General features: G+C 42.6%; 2 protein-coding genes across 4 annotated transcripts in view; both read left to right on the top strand.

Annotated features, from left to right (window-relative positions):
• Nucleotides 1–7,350, top strand: part of LOC115767298 (protein sprint) — a 102,803-nt gene extending 95,453 nt beyond the window's left edge. For 2 of the 3 annotated variants that reach the window (XM_030711533.1, XM_030711532.1), the window contains 3 exons: nucleotides 29–280; nucleotides 5,767–6,593; nucleotides 6,687–7,350. In XM_030711533.1, coding sequence (XP_030567393.1) covers nucleotides 29–280; nucleotides 5,767–6,593; nucleotides 6,687–7,019 — 1,412 coding nt within the window. In that variant the 3' untranslated portion in view covers nucleotides 7,020–7,350. Of the gene's footprint in view, nucleotides 1–28; nucleotides 281–4,388; nucleotides 5,630–5,766; nucleotides 6,594–6,686 lie in introns of those variants that run through there. The other variant, XM_030711534.1, reaches the window with a different exon arrangement.
• Nucleotides 7,351–12,634: 5,284 nt separating this feature from the next.
• LOC115767299 (leucine-rich repeat-containing protein 58) lies at nucleotides 12,635–16,312 on the top strand. The gene is made up of 3 exons (XM_030711535.1): nucleotides 12,635–13,565; nucleotides 15,396–15,612; nucleotides 15,674–16,312. The coding sequence occupies exons 1-3, from the start codon at nucleotides 13,039–13,041 to the stop codon at nucleotides 16,049–16,051; spliced, it is 1,122 nt and encodes a 373-aa protein (XP_030567395.1). The 5' UTR covers nucleotides 12,635–13,038; the 3' UTR covers nucleotides 16,052–16,312.
• The last annotated feature ends 3,462 nt before the right edge of the window (nucleotides 16,313–19,774 follow it).

Below are 19,774 nucleotides of genomic sequence, written 5' to 3' on the forward strand. Positions count from 1 at the left end.
AGACGAATTGTTTCTGTGCTTCCTCCAGATGCCACCATCAACTCGGACTCCATTCATTTGTCCAAGTGCCGGCCGGCGCTCTCGGAAGACGACACCATAATCGAGGAGTTCAGCAGCACCAAAGACGGCAGCAACAGCAGCTGCAACCAGGATACGCTCAAGGCCAATAAAAATGCCACCGGCGCCGGCGCTGGCAGCAACAACAACAACAACAAGGCAATACGACCCAAAGTGGCCACCATTTTAAGAAATCCAAGCATGCGGGATCGGGAGATACTATGTAAGTATTCCAAAAGTAAACTAACGATACCTAAGTCAAACGAGTTTTGGGAACTGCGATTCCAGTTAAATATATCTAAATACAAATATTCCCGCGATAGCACAGATCAATGCATTAAGTTAGGTTAGGTTAGAATAAGATCACACAGGTGGATCATATGCAATTATTTAGATGGCACTGAAGACGATTTGCCCTATTCAGTTAATTCTAAATTATGATCCATTATATTGGAAATAAGGTTCGTACAGATGTCCGTTAGACCCCGAAGAAAACAGAGATTAATTAAGCTGTACTGGCTGGAAGACCCAAAAATGATCGCAGGATAATGATCATAAGATCAATAACCTTACGATAGAAAGACATCAAATTGGAATGGAGTCACACAAAGAAAACAGAGATGGATCGCAGGAAAAAGGAATATCTTCTTTACGATCGGCTCAACTTTATATAGAGGGAAGATTCCAAATGGATATGGAGTTAAGCTAAATGCAAGGCTAAATGTTAATCGCCAGCCGAAGATCAATAACTATTTCGCTTCAAAGGGAATAATTTATAAGCATGGAACAAGAAAATCTTCCATTTGAGCTACATCAGATCTATGCACGGCTTGTATCTGGACGGTCACACTGCACAGTCGGTCGTCATCATCATCATCCTCATCAGCATCATCATCATCATCGTATGCTCAATTGCAATCGCTTGTTATTGTTGCATCATTCTACGCACCGTGGCCTCCATGGAGCGGCAGACAAAAGCAAATACATATACAAGTACAGCGAGATCACGAGCGATTATCGTCGTCATCGTGCGCCTATTGACTGACTGACTCATTGATTGATTAATTGATTGATTGATTGAGCGCACGGGTGAATTGCCCGTCTTCCAAATCGAAGCAAACGCAGCAGCCGCAAGTGTACTCGACAAACTGGTGCGAACTGGAAAGCCTAACCCAAGCGGATTATCAGCTGGCTGCTGCGTCAGCTGCTGCTGCTGCTTTGTAGGACTATGCGGTCTGCGGTCTGGAGTCTGCAGTCTGCAGTCTGCGATCTGGAGTCTGCGATCTGCAGACTACAAAGCCTTTGCCGAAACTTATCTGCCGCGCAATGCATTCGCCAGTTGCCCCACCGATTCCCGATCTCCGATTCCCGCACAGCAGCATTAAATGGCGTCGCAGTTGGCCAGCTAAACAAATTTGATAAGTTTCAAGCGATCAACATAGAAAGATTCTCTCTCACTCTCTCCCGCTCTCGCGCTCTGGCTCTCTCGCTCTTTATATATAAATATTGGAGCTGTCGACTCTCGCGTCGTGCACTTTGGAATGTAAACTCAACGGAGCTGGCTGCGTTTTTATCAGCGCGCGTTTTAAAACGCGCCGTGTGTCTCGCCGCTCAATGGGATGCGTAATTTGCCAAGCTCAAGACCGATTAGAATTTCCAACTCAGACGTTTCGAATCTCTTTGGCTATTTTGGGTCAGCGTTGAGCAAACATAGCCTATGGCTGATGAAATGCAATATGCACACACAATGGGCGCGATTTTATTTTTAGACTTGGGTCCACCCCAAGCTACACGTGTTTTGACTGCTCTCCAGCCAGCTTAACTGTTTGCTCCACCACCACCACCACCCACCATCTCATATAAACAAATCTAATTAGCAACATTTTCAGTTGTCAAGCGTTTTGGGCGATAAGCAAAAGTCTGGATAAGCAAGCGGCGGTAGAAGACGGTTCGCTGAACTTGTCTAAAAAATAAAATAAAAAGTAAAACAAAGTCAATAAAAATAGGCCCAAGGTCACCTTGAATACCCTTAAGTTGGAAAATAGCCGCTAATTAAGATAAAAACGCCACCAATTAAACTAACTGCAAATCGAGGCTGTCTGCTATGATCCCACAATAGCTAGCTAGATGTTGTAATAGCCCTATTTGGAAACAATGAGAAAGAGCTAAGTAAGGCTTGTGTGGAAAGAAGGCCAAGGATTGCATTCAAGGCCCAAGTCCTGGGTAGTTTTAGCAGAAAATTAAAGCAGGCCCTATGAGATATATCAAATAGTGAGTAGTTTAACCAGCTCCCGCGCTAGTTATGTTCGGTGCTTTACAACACTACACCTGGCTTTTAATAACGGGACAAGGTTCGCAGCCCGTACAAAACAAAAGTATTTAGCTAATTGAGATATGTCCGGTGTCTTACAACACTACTACTGGCTTTTAATGGAAAGAAACAGGCCAAGGTTCGCATTACAGGCTCTAATCTGTCATTCTAACAGAAATCAAAGCTGTCCCTATCATATATGTAAAGTATTCGGTAGTTCAGCCAGCTGCCACCTTTACAGCTTTAAAATATGTCTGGTGCTTTACAACACTGCCTATAGCTTTTATGGGAAATATAAGAAACTAGTTTCGTATCTTAGGCACAAGTCGTGTTTGTTCTAGCAAAAAGTCAAGCCAGCCTATATGATTAAGCACATTCAGTAGTTCTTGCAGCTATAAGATATGCCCGGTGCTTTACAACACTACTCATCGTCGTGATTTTCTTTGTATAATGAATATTATCACTTTGGTTACTTTTCAAACATTGCCAGTCTGTATTTGTATCGAAATGAGTAACCCGCTACGCTAGATTATGTTCCCCCCAATGATTCCTCTTTACTTAATCATGTTTTGCCTTGTATTAGTTTTGCCATTTAACTAGCATTTAATGGTGCTCCGATATAATATGATTATATTTATACCCGAAAATGGGGCCTTGAAAAATGTGAAATCAAGATAGCAAGTTCGATTCGCAGCCGGTTTCGTATACAGGCAATGTATTTCTTATACAAAACTGGCCGGTTCAGGTGCAATAGGGGTTAACTCCCTGCACTCCTTGCTGGCGGGAATCGCAAAGGCCTTGTCTCCTCTTTGAAGCTTTAACTTGTTGAGAATTGCAAGCGTTCAGCGATAAAAAAAAGAACAGTACAGAGCAAGCCATAGTCCATATTCTGTGTATTTTACCCTGGTCATTGCCAATCATAAATAAGTATAATAGATCATGAAATAACTTTATGTAGAGTCTCAGGGCGCACTTCCTGCACACAGACGCACACAAGCACCTTCACGTAAGCCTCTGCTCCAAAGGTTCTTCCGAATTGCGCAGCAGTAAAAAAATAGATTTCAAACCAATTCCTCAAGTTGAGTTTAGGCTTTGAAAAGCTGATGCAATCATGAGGTGCAATTGCATTAGACGGGAATCTCTCATAGATCATGGCGCGAGGAGTCTTTCATTGTTGTCTTAGACAGACTGTCTTAAGAGAGTTCCCTCGCTCTCTCTCTCTCTCTCTCTCTCTCACTCTCTGATGTGTGTAATTGAATGCAATTTTCCAGCTGTGCTTTTAGCTGTCGACTCTCAGCTATGAATCAACTCTTTATCTCAACAGCCTTGCGTACCGCGCCGCTCTCGAGCCCAAATCGAAAGCCAGCTCTCAGTCGCAACCCCTGCTGAAATACTGACTACCTACCTGTTCAGGCCTTTTTGCACACGTGCTATTGTCGTCTTGAATGATTTGTGATTTTCTATCCTAGTTTATCGATTTGACGCCTCAAGCCTGAGTCTTGGCTTTGCCGTTCCTATGCTCCTGCCTCTGCCTCTGCACAGCCCACTTTTCCCACTTGCCGCTGACTCAGTGGCAATTTCCTCTTGACACAGTTTCGCTTGCGCCCGAGCTCAGCCTGATAAAGCTATGACTGGCTCAGCTTAGGACTTGCGCAAAGATCGGACGCAGGTAACGCCGACGCCGGCGCAATCCCGGAAATTCCCGAGTGTGTTGCGATCCCAGATCAACAGCAGCCCACAAAAAAAAAAAAAAACAACCTCAACCTGTGCAGGTAGGCGGCAACGGGCGGGTCGGACGGGGGGCTTAGGCAAATTGAGGTCGCTGCGCCTCGCAATTTAGGCCGCAGCTGCGCAGTTGACGTCGCGCTAGTTGCTATCTTTTTGTCACTGTCGACGGCGACGGCGACGACGACGTCGACGTCAGCGTCGGCGCAGCGCAGTCGTCGTTATCTTTGTTGCAGTCTTATAAACTAATGCGTATGAAGTTCAGCATTAGTTTTGCATTGGCCGCGTTTAGAGCAACAACACGCAACGGAAACATTTTTGCATCCGCCAATCAATCAGCGATAAAAATATAAAAAATATATATCGATCGACGATATCGTTTTATCGATCGATAAGAGCCACAGCAGCAGCAAAAAGAACAGCCCATCCGCAGCGTGTGCCGATGAGAAACTTGCGTTTTCGCCAATTCGTTTTAGCTGGCAAAAATCGCTACAGAATTTATCATGAGCTGGTTCAGAAGATCGTCGCGCGCACACCCCGCGAACCGCCCGCAGCGAGGCGTGGCCGTTGCCAATAATACCAACAGCTGCCCAACACAAACGGATATGTCGAAATCGCTGAGCAGCCTGGACGAGCAGCGCATCGAGCGCCTCGAGCCGGAGGAGTTCTTTCACGATCCGGTTCATGTGCAGCACTACAAGGAGGAGGCCATGTTCCTTAGCTTTATGGCCGAATGGGAGATTGTCGAGCATCCGCAGCAGGAGAATTTCTTTTCGGCCGACTTCGAGGAGGAGCTGCTGCAGCAGCGCACTCACACCATCACCATCATCAGCAGCAGCAGCGCCAGCAGCAGCAGCACGGATAAGCTAGCCAACTGCTCGGCAAGATCTCCGCCTGCGGTGCGTCGTAAACGCAAGTTTCTGGAGCTGCTCTTCGTGGACAATATACAAACAGGCATTGTGCCGCCCAGCGCCGAGGGCGAGAACAGCCAGCTGCTGCAGAGCTCGGTGCTGTGCAAGAAGTCCAAATACGCCAGCAGCAGCCTCTCGAGCATTGGCTCCGTTTCGACAACAGCGACGACTGCAACGGGAACCACAACGGCAACAATACGAGCCACAACGACGGCCACCTGTCCGCAACAGGTGCTTAAAGACTGCCGCATCAATCGCAAGCAACTGAAGACTGAAGCGCTCGCCGGCTCCATAATGGGCGCCATCGGTAAATGCCCCAATCCGGAGCTGAGCACCATTGGGTCGAGCAGCCTGGATGCGTGCCATCCCGGCGAGCGTAATACCTGTGATCATTATGATATCAAGCAGTTCTTCCACCTCGACGAGCAGGGCAACATACTGCTCAATATGACGCACATTGTCGAGTGTCAGGCATTGGGCCTGGCGCTCCAAGCGCAAAGCCGTCGTCTCTATCGACGCTATCGCCGTGGCTGCGAGTGTGCCGATGAGAAGCGCACCCAAGCGTATCCCGGCTGCTGCACGCCATTCATCTGTTTGCTCCGACTGCTATGTAGGCTATTAATCGGTAAGAAGCTGGAGAGAATTAGCTAGGGATTAGCTGGGGATTGGCTGTCATCGGACAACTGTTACATATTTATTTATAACTATCTCGCCTATGCTATCCGTATTTAATCCATTCCCATTCCCATTCTCTCTTTGCAGGCCATCCCCGCAACAAGATCAACGTACAGAGCGTAGGACCTGGCGATTCGCTGCGTGCTTATACACTGCAGCTGGCCCAAGATCCGAGCTCCACATTTGCCCGCAACATTGAGAACTTCATCAGCTGCACTAAGGAGTCCAGGGAGGCGGCGCCCCAGGTGGTGATGCGCAACATGCGCCAGTTCATGAGCGGCATGAAAAACTATCTGGTCAAGCATGGCGAGGGCAAGTTCCATGCCGAGCTGGAGTCGGCGCGAGCGCGCCTCAAGTCCGATGAGTTTCTGAATCTGGACGCCATGCTGGAGACGGTGATGCATCAGCTGGTGGTGCTGCCGCTGCGCGAGCATCTCTATGGCATCTTTGTGGACTACTACAAGCGCAGCGAGGACATCCAGCTGCTGGCCCAGAATGTGCGCTATGCCTGCGAACGGGATGCAACCGATTTTGGCATACGTGCCACAGTGACGCCGCCATCGCAGACGGCACTGCGTCTCATTGCTAATCTGCTGTGGAAGCTGCAGGAGGCGGAGTTGCCGCTGGACAAACTGGAGCTCTTTCTGTGCGTCATCTCGACCGTGTTCGATGCGACGGGCTGCCCGCGCGGCCAGCAACTGGGCGCCGATGATTTTCTGCCCGTGCTGGTCTATGTGGTGGCCAAGTGCGGCTTTGTCGGCGCCGAGATCGAGGCCGAATTCATGTGGGGACTGCTCCAGCCGACTCTGCTCAACGGTGAGCCCGGCTACTATCTAACCGCACTCTGCAGCGCCGTTCAGGTGCTCAAGACGTTCATGGCCTCTGAGGGTGAAAGCGGCAGCGGCTCCCTGGACGTAAGTGTCCCACCCACCCAACCTTATAGCAACCAACCCAATAGTAAATGCAACACTCACTCATCTCTCTCTCTCACTCTCTGTTTCGTTTAGTGGCGCTCCAGCTGCTTGCCGGCCTGCTCGAGCGTGCTGCGGGTCATCATACCGGACGAGTGCAATGGATCGCTGCAGACGCGAACTCTGCCGGTGCGGCCGCACACGACGACGCGCGAGGTGTGCCGCATTATAGCGCACAAGGCGCGCATTACCAATCCGCAGGACTATGCGCTCTTCAAGCTAGTCGATGGCGAGGAGACGCTGCTCACCGATGCCGAGTGCCCGCAGGATGCCCGACTCGCTGCCAAGGGCAAGCACTGCATGCTCGCCTATAAGCGTATCGATGCCAAGATTGCCTGGCCGACAGCCGCCCAGCCGGGCAGTCATTGATGGTGTTTGTTGTTGCCGCCAACATGCCAGCGACCACGACCCCGCCCGCGCCCTCGCCCTCGGCCCCGCTCTCGCCCCTGTCCGTGCCCAACGGCCCCATCTTGCTCACTAACAAGCATATTTGATTAATAATTTATTATTATTACATTAAAATATACTTAGTAGCCTGTAAGTAAAGCTAATTAACGCTAATACATCTAATGTGTACTAAACAAAAACAGTATTCAGTTAAGAGCGGTTTTTTTTTCTCATCCATCGCCAACGACACCAACACCATCATCCATCATCATCATCACCATCATCATCATGAATATCATTATGAGCACACACACTCACGCAATCAAATTTTTTTTTGCTAATAAATATACGAATATAAACATATATAAACTATGTATACAACTATATATACCATATAGATATACATATATGTAGTGCGTAGTGGGCCAAAGTTATAGCACAAGGCCAATTATTCTAGAGGAAACACCTACACAAACACACATAAACGTTCACACACACACTCAGACACACACACTCAGACACCTATGCGTGTATTGCACTCTTGAAGAGCAGTTTGCAATCCAGCTACAAACACATCTACGATCTATAAGCCATATATCAATCCTACGACCAATTACTGCAACAACAAAACAATCACAATTTTAATAGAGCACATACACATACCTACACACATACCAACATACACACACACACACACGCTCACACACGAAGGCATTTATAGCTGTTTTTTTTACTTGGGAGGGTTAAAAAATACAACACAAAATCTAACACATTTATTTACATATATATAACGTATTAATATTAACGTTTAACTTTAATATTTATGTACAACTAAAACCAACAACTGCTATTGGAAATCGTACTTTTTTTGTTTTTTTTTTATGTATACTTTGTAAAATATAGCAAACCACAAGGCAATTATTTAATGAATAATAAAACAATAATAATGGAAGTTGTACAATTTGTTCCTTTGTAATTAATTTCAATGTAATCATAAAAATTGTAGCATACTTTGCGGCAGGTAATTCAATTTATACATTGCCAACAGTTGAAGTTGCCATTCACAATAGTTTTTATTTGCAGTAGCATACTTTTGAGCATATTTTATCGCGCAGCTTAAAATCATTTTGATGGCTATCGTTTTAAAGTTGGCAATAGCTGGCGAAACCCTCAAAATTTAGACATTCATTCATGTTTCATGCCAATCGATGGTTCTCATCCGTACGAATCCAAAGAGATATATCACTTCAGTATCTGACTTTATTTTCCCGAGATATTCAAATTTTAAACATATTTTAAAAAATTTCAAATGTCCATAACTCGGTTAATTGAAGTACGATCTTGGAAAGATATGACATTATAGACTCGTGAAAAAGTTTCTATAAAGATAGAACAGATTGGAATCAACAATTTTTGATTTCAGAACAAACCCAATTTCAGCAAACATTGTGATGTTACCCCTTGCCATTTTTCTTGAATTTGATAAAACTCTAGAATTGGATTTTTTGAATGCCAATCGATAGTCGTGGTCCTTACGAGTTCAAAGATGTATATCATTCCAAAATATGACTTTATTTTCCCGAGATATTCAAATTTTAAACATATTTCAAAAAATTTCAAATGTTCATAACTCGGTTAATTGAAGTCCGACCTTGGAAAGATATGACATTCTGGACTCGTGAAACTCTGTAGAATAAAAAGGAATCATTTTAATTTCAGAACAGTCCCATATTTTGACAAATTTTTGATGTTACTCCTTGTAAATTTTAGAATAGGATTTTTGAATATCCATTTATAATAGTGATCCGTACGAGCTCAAATTGTTTTTTTATTCAAAAAACCTGATTGACGCTTTAAATTACAAGTGTACAATATAAAAACCTAATATGCCTAGCTCGATTAAAAGAATATCCGGGCACCCACCGCAGCGCCGTTTATTTCCAAGACTTGAAGAACAAGATCTTGAGCCGGGTAAAGCCGGACAGAAGCCGCATACATAAGTCGCCGGATGGAATCACATATCAATTAAATAAGGTAGGGACCAGTTTCATAGAAGAATTATTTCTAAACTCAAGGTTAATATGAATATTGATTTTACAAGACAGACAGATCTTGGTCCAACTGCAGCTGAGCATATATATAGTGAATATGAACTTGTTTTTCTTTAGGTAAATAAACTAAAGACTAGTTCGAGGGCTATCGCGAATGTGGCGCCCGTCTAAAGACGTGTCCCGACTTTCAGCCAAATGGATGACGACGCGACAGATAGATGATAATAGATTTGCCAAATTGATTATTTAACCAGGCTCTAAAGCAACGCAGCTCGGATGCACACATAAGCACATTTAGTATATAAAATATTGGAAAATTAATTATCAACATGTGCCTCGACCCTTTGTGCCTGTGTGTGTGTGTGTGTGTATGTGTGTGTACTTTTGTTTTTTTCCCGTATGCAGCAATTTCACAAGACAACGACTAAATTGTCCCGTTGCTGTTTTAATCGTTAGCTCAGCTTTTGTTGTTGTTGCTATTTATATATGGAATTTTTAATTTTGATGGCACATTTATTTAGGTGTGATAAGGACCACACACAGCCATACACACACACACGCACACAATTGACGGCAGCTCGGGCATAAATTATACGAAAATACGTGCGCAAAAAACGCGCGCGACTTTAGCCGCGCGCAGCTAACAATTGGCAATTGCCACCCCAATGACAGAGACAAACGGCCGCCACTGGCCCTGGTGCTTGGTACATGGTACTTGGAAAGCCAGCTGCTCATAAATTGCAACAATTCCATCTGATAATTGTATTGATATGCCTCAAAATCGGTCTATATGTATTCGGTATGTATATATGTATAAATCGCCAACTGATCGCTGGCAAAGTCGCGTAGATCGCGTTTGCGCGTATTTGTGTATTTGTATATTTGTGTATTTTTGGTTTGTTGCTTATCAGCAAACGTCGCCGACAGAGACAACAACAAAACAATAATAATAATAGCCACGGCAACAGAAACAACAACAACAACAACAACAACAGCAAAAACAAGAGCAAATATAATAATAATATAAAAAAATAAAAAAAGGTCCAATGACGCGATAATAAACAATTTTGCACCCCAGATGTGTCCAGCTGCCCGGCCCAGAGACGCAGAAGTAGACCCCGCCAGCCAGGGGACAACCAGACTAGCGGAGGGGGTGCGGCTCCTTTGATTAGACGCACTTAAGTACAAAGCAACAACAGCAACAACAACAACAACAACAACCGCCATATCAACTGCTAAGAAATGTACAAGCCAACAGTCAGCGCTGTCGGTTCAGCTAGTTTCTAGCCAAGTTTGGCTATTTTCAGAGATGGTCAAGCGAATTCGGCTGAAATATGCAGCTGCCCGCAGCTTTGGCTTTTTTTTAAATAGATTTAGCCATTTTTTATATTATTCTATTTTTAACCAATTCGATCCATTTTTTGACACTCAATGTCTATTGTTATTTGGCACATTTTATTCTTTTCTATTATTTACTTATTTATCGTCTATCGATAACAAAATGTCAGGTTTTTGTCATCACTAACTAAACGTATACGTAATTTTTACTAAATGTGTTGATTTGTTCTTTGAAATAATGCCACAAACTACGGCTTGCTTCACATGCAGACTTTAAGCACTGCATGGCATAATTTATTGCTATATAAGAATCCGGAACTTGATTGGCCATAAAGGAAATAACTGAGAGTTTGGATGCACTATTAGGACAAGGAGCTGAACCTTTCCAACTGCGTGAAGTGCAGCTGCACTGGAGGCTGCTCTTTGCCATTCTATGTCCACCTCTTCCACAAATAGTATTCAGCTACTTTTAGCTGTTTTCAGCTTTTTTTCACAGCGAAAGTTGGCAACACTGGTGACAGTGTGTGAGTTTGTGTGTGTGTGTGTGTGTGTGTGTGTGTGTGTGTGTGTCTGCACGCCAATTAAACAGCGCCTGGCCTCAAGTGGGCCGTTTGATAACTTCCTCGCTGGCATTTGGAGTGCTCCAAACGGGGCGTTGATAACTTGGGATCATAAATGATGGCATGACACAACCAACCAGCTAACCAATTAGCTAACCAACCAACTAGCCACCCATCAAGTCGCCTGATCTGTGAATCACACAATATCAATCAGCATGGCAAAGGATGATATCATTCTTGCACTCCATTTGCACCCTTTTCCGTGCACTTCACGGCAAATGCGATCGATTATTAATTAAATTGGGTTGGTTTAAAACTGACCTACGAAAATATTTATAAAAATAATATAAACACTTATTTTTTATTGGTAACCATAATTTAATAATCTTATATTTATATGGGTATTAAGATTGTTTTTTCTCTCGATTGTTGTTCATAAATTTATATTTTGATTTTAATTTGCAAGTTGATTTTCTTATAATAAAAAATACTTATTCTTTAAACGTTTTTATTGGCACTTGAGAGACTTACTTATAATAAAACCTTTCTAATTTGTAGTTTATTCAATTTACAATTTTCGGTGGTTCGCTTCACGATTCGAACTAATGCCCCGCCTTTCTTACTCGATTATTTATGTTACTTAATGAATCAGAAAATTAATTGTTCCATTTGCATACCATATTCTTTAAATAATAATATAATATATTAATATCAAAGTATTTGAAATAATTTTATTTAAAATTATTGTTTCTCAAAATTGTTCAACCCAGCCTTGTCCCATAATATAACTCCTTTAATTCCCAAACACATTCATTCCCAAGTACTTACATAATTAACTTCTTTTCAAAATATGTGAATCCGCTAATTTTAAATCATTTACCAGACACGATCAAATGCAAAGGGGACGCGCCCTAAAAGTAAAATGCAAAAACCAAATAACTTTAGAATGTTGCAAATGTTTTGAATGTCTCGCTGACAGCTTGACTGTGGCTTAGAGAAATAAACCTGAATATTTATATTATGCCTCAATTATCTGACTTATGGGTAGCTCTTGAAATATGCGTACATTCGGGTACTTGTTCCTAACAAATGTACTCAAATAACTTTAGAATGTTGTAAATGTTTTGTGAATGTCTTGCTGAATGCTTGACTGTGTTTAAGAGAAATTAGAGGTGCCTCTCAGTAGCTTAAAACCTGAACACTTGTTACATTTCAGTTATAATAAGCGTACAACTAAGTACTTGATGCTTACAAATGTATTCATTTCATTTGTTTGACGCAAATGCACACAGTATGCGTAGAGTTGTTAGAAAGATTTGTGAATTTTGAATGCTCAACAGCAGATACTCAGCTAGTTATCTGGTTGATTGCTGACGTCTGGGTTCAGAGGTCATTTGGTGAATCAACTGCAGCTTAGACAGAGTTCGATTTGGCAAACTGATCGATTGACCCACGTCATTCGGACGCTTAACTTTGGCCGCGCGTGGGTCCCGAATACCAGCCGGAGTCCGTGTTCCAGCTCGTGCTTAGCCGAGTGTGTGTGCGTGTGTGTATATATATATTACGCATACGCCTGTTGCGCCTCGTGCGCAACGAAGTCCGCAATCGGCATCGCGACGGCTGATCAGTCGAGGCACCGAACTGGAAGCGGGTGCCAGTTCTCAGTCATCGCTTGGCTCTGGTGCTGGTGGCAGACGCGCGTCTCGTTCGACTCTTCCAATTGATATAGTTAATTTCACAATTTTTGTTGCTGTTATTGTTATTGTGATTTTTGTTGCCGTTCGATTTGATTTCATTCGATTTGCGCGGCAGTCCCGGCTGGCTAAACAAAAAGCGATGCGATCGTGCGCACCCACAGAAAAAGCAGAGACAGCGACAATAGCAACAGGGACAGCCATAGGCAGCTTATAGAAGCGGTTGAATAACAAAACATACCGACAAACACACGCACACATACTTATATATATATATATATATATTGATATATATATAAGTAAAGGAACGTATTGGCGCATTGATAGACGAGTTGAGCCAGTTGTGAATTGATCAGAGATGGAGCTCTATACGTCGGACAGCTCGGACACGGACTCGCGTGAACAGAAGACCATCGATTTCGGGCGCATGAACTTGGATGTGGGCACGCTGGAGGATCATCTGAGCTCGCCGCACAAGGGGCTGCTCAAGACGAGCGGGGACATCGAGACGCTGCTGCTGAACCACAATCGGCTGGTGTTGCTGCCGCGCATGCTGCAGCAGTTCAGCAATTTGAAGGTGCTTGATCTTAGCTCCAATGCGCTCACCCAGCTGCCGGAGGCCATTTGCCAGCTGCCGCTGGTCACGCTGATTGCCAAAAACAATCTGCTGACCAACTCGTCGCTGCCCAAATCGCTGCTCAGCAAACAGTTGGCCAATGGGCATGGCGCCGCCGTTGGCACCTCCACGTTGAAGGAGCTCAACTTGAGCGGCAATCAGCTGCTCCACTTTCCAGAGCAGGTCACCGAGCTGCGTCAGCTCAAGTATCTGTATTTGGGCGGCAACAAGATCTCGACCATATCCAAGGATATCTGGAAGATGCAAAGGTATCACACGCCCAAACCAATTAAATACTCATACAATTCACCTGTCATTTGATCTCGCTTTCTCTCTCTCTCTCTCTCTCTCTCTCTCTCTCTCTCTCCCTCCCTCTCTCTCTCTCTCTCTCTCTCTCTCTCTCTCTCCCAATCGCGTGACCCACTTCACAGCCGATGAAAATGATTCGTTAGGCGCCAGCCCGCCTTTTTTTTTCCATAACAATTTTCCATTTTCCCTACGCCGCGCGTGCTCAGCCTCTCTTGTTGTCAAGCGTCATACTCGATGGGGGCAGGGGATACCAGGCGGCGGTTGGGGGTACAAGTCTATTTGATGGTCCGATAAGCGGACTTTCGAGTGGCCCGGGGCGCGCATTGTAAAAGCCAAATCTATCGCAAAACACGTACTTGACCGTAACGACTCGAGACCATAAAGGTACATATACAGCCGCAGTCTATGGGCATATTTATAAGTAAACACAATAATAAATAAAAAAAAAATTAAAAAACAAACATAACAAAATAATATGCGAAGCAATTCCAATGCGAATCACTTATCACAAACACCGAACTTTGTGACCAGCCACAAGAGATTACACAGCGTGGAAAAACCGATTCCGATTCCGATTCCGATTCAGATTCCGTGCCGAGAACTCAATTGTAACATTTAGACAGCGTATGATATTTTATCAGCCCAGCTAGATAATATGCACGATAGCGAAAGCTTCGACTTGGTTAACATAACGCCACAGATAAAACATATTTGTCTTCTTTTTTTATCGGGACGCTTACCTTAGGCACCGCTTGATCAATTTATTTGTCTTTCAATTCGACTTGTGCAAGTTTTTAAAGTTTTTTACCGTTTGAGTTATCTTGGACAGTGTTTAGTTTCTATCAGGAGTTTTACTCCAAAGATTCCTTGAGATACCTTTTACTCTAGGTCCTCAACAGCAAAAAGTTTCTTTTCTTATTGAATAGTTATGCCTTGTACAGCTGCTTTTAGAAGAAGGTTCCCGGTTCGAATCCCAGGCGAGTGCATGGCTGTGTTGTTTACTATAAAACAAATAATCTTGATATATTCTCCTATTTAAAACTTAACCTTAACTAGAAGAGTTTAAGCGACCCTCCGAAACTCGTATACCCCGAACCCATTGCAAATAAATAGGCCATAATTGTTTTGCATTCAAGTTAGTTGCCCTCAAATAGATTAGATATCGCTAAGTATGTATATTAACTACTAGACAGCTACAAATTTAGCCAATGAATACTTTTTAACTTGAGAGCCAATTGATTCTGTTCTTTTTTTTTTTAGATATATTTTCTTTGTTCACGGGTTTAACGATTTTATTAAACGGGCCGTTTATAAGCTCTTAGATAGCAACTATTTTATATCGGACTATTTACCCAAGAAATTTGATAGCGAAAACTTTTTACGAACTCTATGTGGTTCGTGTTCGAGAACAGGAATAGGAACTTAATTGATGAGTATCAATTAATTAGTAGTAATTATAGTTATTGTTAATTATAATTTCAATTACTATTAAACATTATTCATAAGTAAGGAATATTTATTCATTATTTTATCTGAATACTCACCCAGAGATTTCTTTGATCAGAAACGTTATTTACCTAAGGAACTATAGAACTACAGAGGCTATTCGATTTGTTTATATCAGAATATTAGAATATTCAGCATAGCATTATATCGAAAGATCGACTCAAGATCCAGCCCCTAATGCGAGTCAGATCTGTCTTCCAACCGAAGCCCATGTGGAGGCAACCCATCCCGCAGTTAAGAGCCATGCTTCGTGTCTAACATTTTTGTTTTCTCCGCCCACACAGTCTGCATGTGCTTTCGCTGGGCGGCAATCTGGTCAACGAGGTGCCGGAGGCGGTTGGCTCGCTGAGCCAGCTGCAGGCGCTGGTGCTGTGCGACAATCTCATCGAGAATCTGCCGATGAGCATTGCGCGCCTGAAGAACCTGAAGTCGCTGCTGCTGCACAAGAATAGACTGAAGCACTTGCCCAAGGACATTGTTGCACTGAAGAACCTGACCGAGGTAAGTGCAGGAAAAGCTGTCGCAGAGCTTGACTCAAACTAATTCTCCTTTTCAATCTTAGCTGAGCTTGCGGGATAATCCGCTGGTGGTGCGCTTTGTGCAGGACATGGCCTTGAAGCCGCCGACGCTCTTGGAGCTGGCTGGTCGCATTGTCAAGGCCAGTGGACAGCGGCCGGGTCCCGGGGATCTGCCGCGCACACTGGCCGAGTATCTGAACAGCGCCAACTGCTGCGTGAATCCCAACTGCAAGGGCGTCTTCTTCGATAACCGTGTGGAGCACATCAAGTTTGTGGACTTCTGCGGCAAGTACCGCGTCCCATTGCTGCAGTACCTCTGCTCCTCGAAGTGCATTGAGCCCGAGGAGCCATCGAGAGCCTCCAGCAGCAATGCCAGCAACGCCAGCAGCGGCTTCATGATGCGCAAGGTACTCCTGGGCTAGACGGCCAGGCAACTAGGTACGGGTCCGGGTCCGTGAATTGTGCCCAACCGTTCGACAAGTCGTTGGCTCGGCCAGGCCCCAAGCGGAACCGAACCACTCGTCGATTGGCTGTGTGGTGTTGTTGCGGCGGAGCCGCACTCTGAAATCCATTGGCTTTATCACAATACCAAAATTTTCACCAAATTTGCTATATGAATTTTTTGTTCATTGTTATGTTATTTTATGCTATCAAACCCAACATGAAATATATATATACGCATGTATCCCCAAAAGTTTTGTTTTTCATTATACCCAGAACCCATTAAAAATGGGTATAAGGGTATATTCTATTTGTGCAAAATCCAAATGTATGTAACAGGAAGAATGAAGCTCTTGATCAGCATCAATAGCCGAGTCGATCTAGCCATGTCCGTCTGTCCGTCCGTCTGTCCGTCTGTCCATCCGTCCGTCCGTATGTATGAACGCAAGGATCTCAGAACCTATAAGGGCTAGAGACTAGAGACTGAAATCTTAGATGTAGATGCTCCTAGTTCCCGCGCAGATCGAGTTTGTTTCCGATAATCGATAACTTACTCCGTTTCCAAGCAATCGATAAAAATCGATATCCTGTTTTTCGGGCAATTTTGGTAAATAATAAGAGCTAGAGTCACCAAACTTCACATAAAGCTTCTAAAATAGAATATACTTATGTATGCATTTGATGTTGGAAGAAGAAAAGGGAGCTCCCGACTAGAACCTCAAAGTAAGTATATTGATTTAGATAAAGCTACCTATTTATATGGCTTGAATAAATCCAGTGGAGAGAGCTCGATTGGGACAGTACTTCCTTTAGCATAATTTAATGAATCTCACTTGAGATACTCCAAAAAAGGTGGACTTTGCAAGCGAAACGTTTTTTGGCCAACAACTCTTTTTAATGAATGCCATATGATAGTAGGGATCCGTACGCATTCAAAAAGGTATAACATTTAATAATGAGATTATATTTACCCGAGATTTTCAAAAAAAAAAACGTCAAACAAGTTGAGATATTCGAACCTACGCCGATTTTCGAAAAAAACGTGATGTAACCCCTTGCTTTTTGGTCGATTTGGCTCAAAATTTAGATTTTTATTTTTCTGATGCCAATCGATAGTACTGATCCTTACGAATCAAAAATAGTACAAAATTTCAAAATCTGAGATTATTTGGCCGAGATAGTCTAAAAAAAGTATCAAAAAAGGTTGATTTTACAAACGAAACGTTTTTTTTGTCAACAACTCATTTCAACCCATAAATTTTTAATTTTTTTGAATGCCGTATGATAGTAGGGATCCGTACGAATTCAAAAAGGTATAATATTTTCAAATCAAATTATATTTACCCGAGATTTTGAAAACATATTCAAAAAAGTTTTGATATTCGAACCTACCCCGGGTAATAGCTCTCGGGTAATAGCTCTCGGGAAATAGCTCCGCGCGGAGATATGACGTTCCAAAACGACATAACTCCGCTGGGGATATGACGTTCCAAAACGACATAACTCCGCGCGGAGATATGACGTTCCAAAACGACATAACTTCGCGCGGAGATATGAAGTTCCAAAACGACATAACTTCGCGCGGAGATATGACGTTCCAAAAACAAAATAACTCCGCGCGGAGATATGACGTTCCAAAACGACATAACTCCGCGCGGAGATATGACGTTCCGAAACGACATAACTCCGCGCGGATATATAACGTTCCAAAACGACATAACTCCGCTGGAGATATGACGTTCCAAAACGACATAACTCCAATGGACATATGACGTTCCAAAACGACATAACTCCGCGCGGAGATATGACGTTCCAAAACGACATAACTCCGCGCGGAGATATGACGTTCCAAAAAGACATAACTCCGCGCGGAGATATGACTCTCCAAAACGACATAGCTCCGTGCGGAGATATGATGTTCCAAAACGACATAGCTCCGTGCGGAGATATGACGTTTTGTTGATGTCATAAGTTAGGTTAGTTTGTCTGGCTGTCAGACCAAGAATCTGACACACCTAGGCCCCTATGCGCCGATTATCACTAAGAATATTTGGAATTCAGCTGAATTGCCTTTGTTTCAATAGACCCGTGATAACAGCTTTATAATTGCATGGATTTGAATGCGGTATAGTCCATGGATATGAGGCGACCAAACAATATTCCATTCCTAATGTTTTTGCTGAGAATTAAAAATATCGACCGATAGTTCCTATGGGAAAAGTCATCTAATACGAGCAAATCCGACAGATAAAATAAAATGTATGTAGCTGTAACTGAAATATTTTCGACATTTTTGGAATGTTATACCATTTTGACTTCGTACGGATGGATCCCTACTATCGATTGGCAATTCATTGAATCTAATATCGGGGGCTGACATCAATGTTTTTGAAACCAAATTTGGAATGATGTCAATCTCTTTGATTATTTTTTTGGAATAGCTCGGCCAAATAATGTCCGATATTTGGGATATTCCCTCTGAATGATCCTGAGAATACCTTACCCCAAAGTCTGTGGCCTCTCAAGCAATTCTTTGTAAGATTCTTCGAAGCTTCGATATAATGTATAAATGGACCTGGGAATCTTTTCTTCTGACTACACCAAGCTTTCAACTATTTACCCTTAACACAATGACTTGAAATAGCTGAAAGTATCGTAAATAAAACCATGGCATATAGAATATAGTATTACTTATCATAAGGGATTTATTTTTAAACGGTTTTTCTCTTTCGGTAACAAAAGACTGGAGATCGCAGCTAATTCGGATCTTTGCTTATGTTTAAAGAACTGAAACTAATGCATAAATAAATGTAAGTATAATTGGTATACAAGTTGTAATTAGTTTAAGTGCATAATACAATTCCCTCACACGCACACACATGCACACACACACACACACACACACACATGCACACACATTCGCACAAAAATAAAAAGCAAGCTCGTAAAGGCAAACGCGCATCAGTTTTGGTCCATTTTCGGGCTCGTAGGACCCATGCCATATTTTGAAACTGGCACGCGCGACAGTTGAAAAAGTACATATATATATATTTGTATATATATATACATATGTGTATACATATAGATCTATAAATAAATATGCATGTACTCTCTTTATCATTATTGGTTTTTCGTAGGCAAAACAACGACAACCGAAATATACTTAACATTCATAATTTTTTGATTTTTGTTTTTTGTGTGTTTATAAATACATTTTCAATGTTTCCAACAACAACAATTGAATTTCAATACATATATATATATATAGATATAACTATATATATATATATATATATACATATATAAATAACTATGCTTAACGAGCTAATTCACAATTATATCTCCGTTTAAAATATATTCAAATATATATGTATCTTTTTATATAATTTGTTTGTATTTTGAAAGCTTTCAATTTGAGTGCCATTTTGTATTGTTTTTTGTTTTTTGTTTCAATTTGTTTTGCTAATTGATTTGATCGTCTTGTTGCCCTATCGATAAGCGATAACGATAACGATAACGATAACAACCGAAGACTAAAACTATAAGCATGGCATTAAGAGCCGCAGTGAACGCGCTTGGAACGAAATGGAAACGGAACATGAAATCGATGAAAATAATTTGTTTTTATATGTTTTTATTGATTATTTGTTGTGTTTTGTGTTTTCTTGCACGTTTATGTTTACGTTTATGTCTGTATAAATATT

This window comes from Drosophila novamexicana, unplaced genomic scaffold, assembly GCF_003285875.2.
Source record: "Drosophila novamexicana strain 15010-1031.04,08,12 unplaced genomic scaffold, DnovRS2.1 tig00001361-arrow-arrow-pilon, whole genome shotgun sequence".
Classification (NCBI taxonomy): domain Eukaryota; kingdom Metazoa; phylum Arthropoda; class Insecta; order Diptera; family Drosophilidae; genus Drosophila; species Drosophila novamexicana.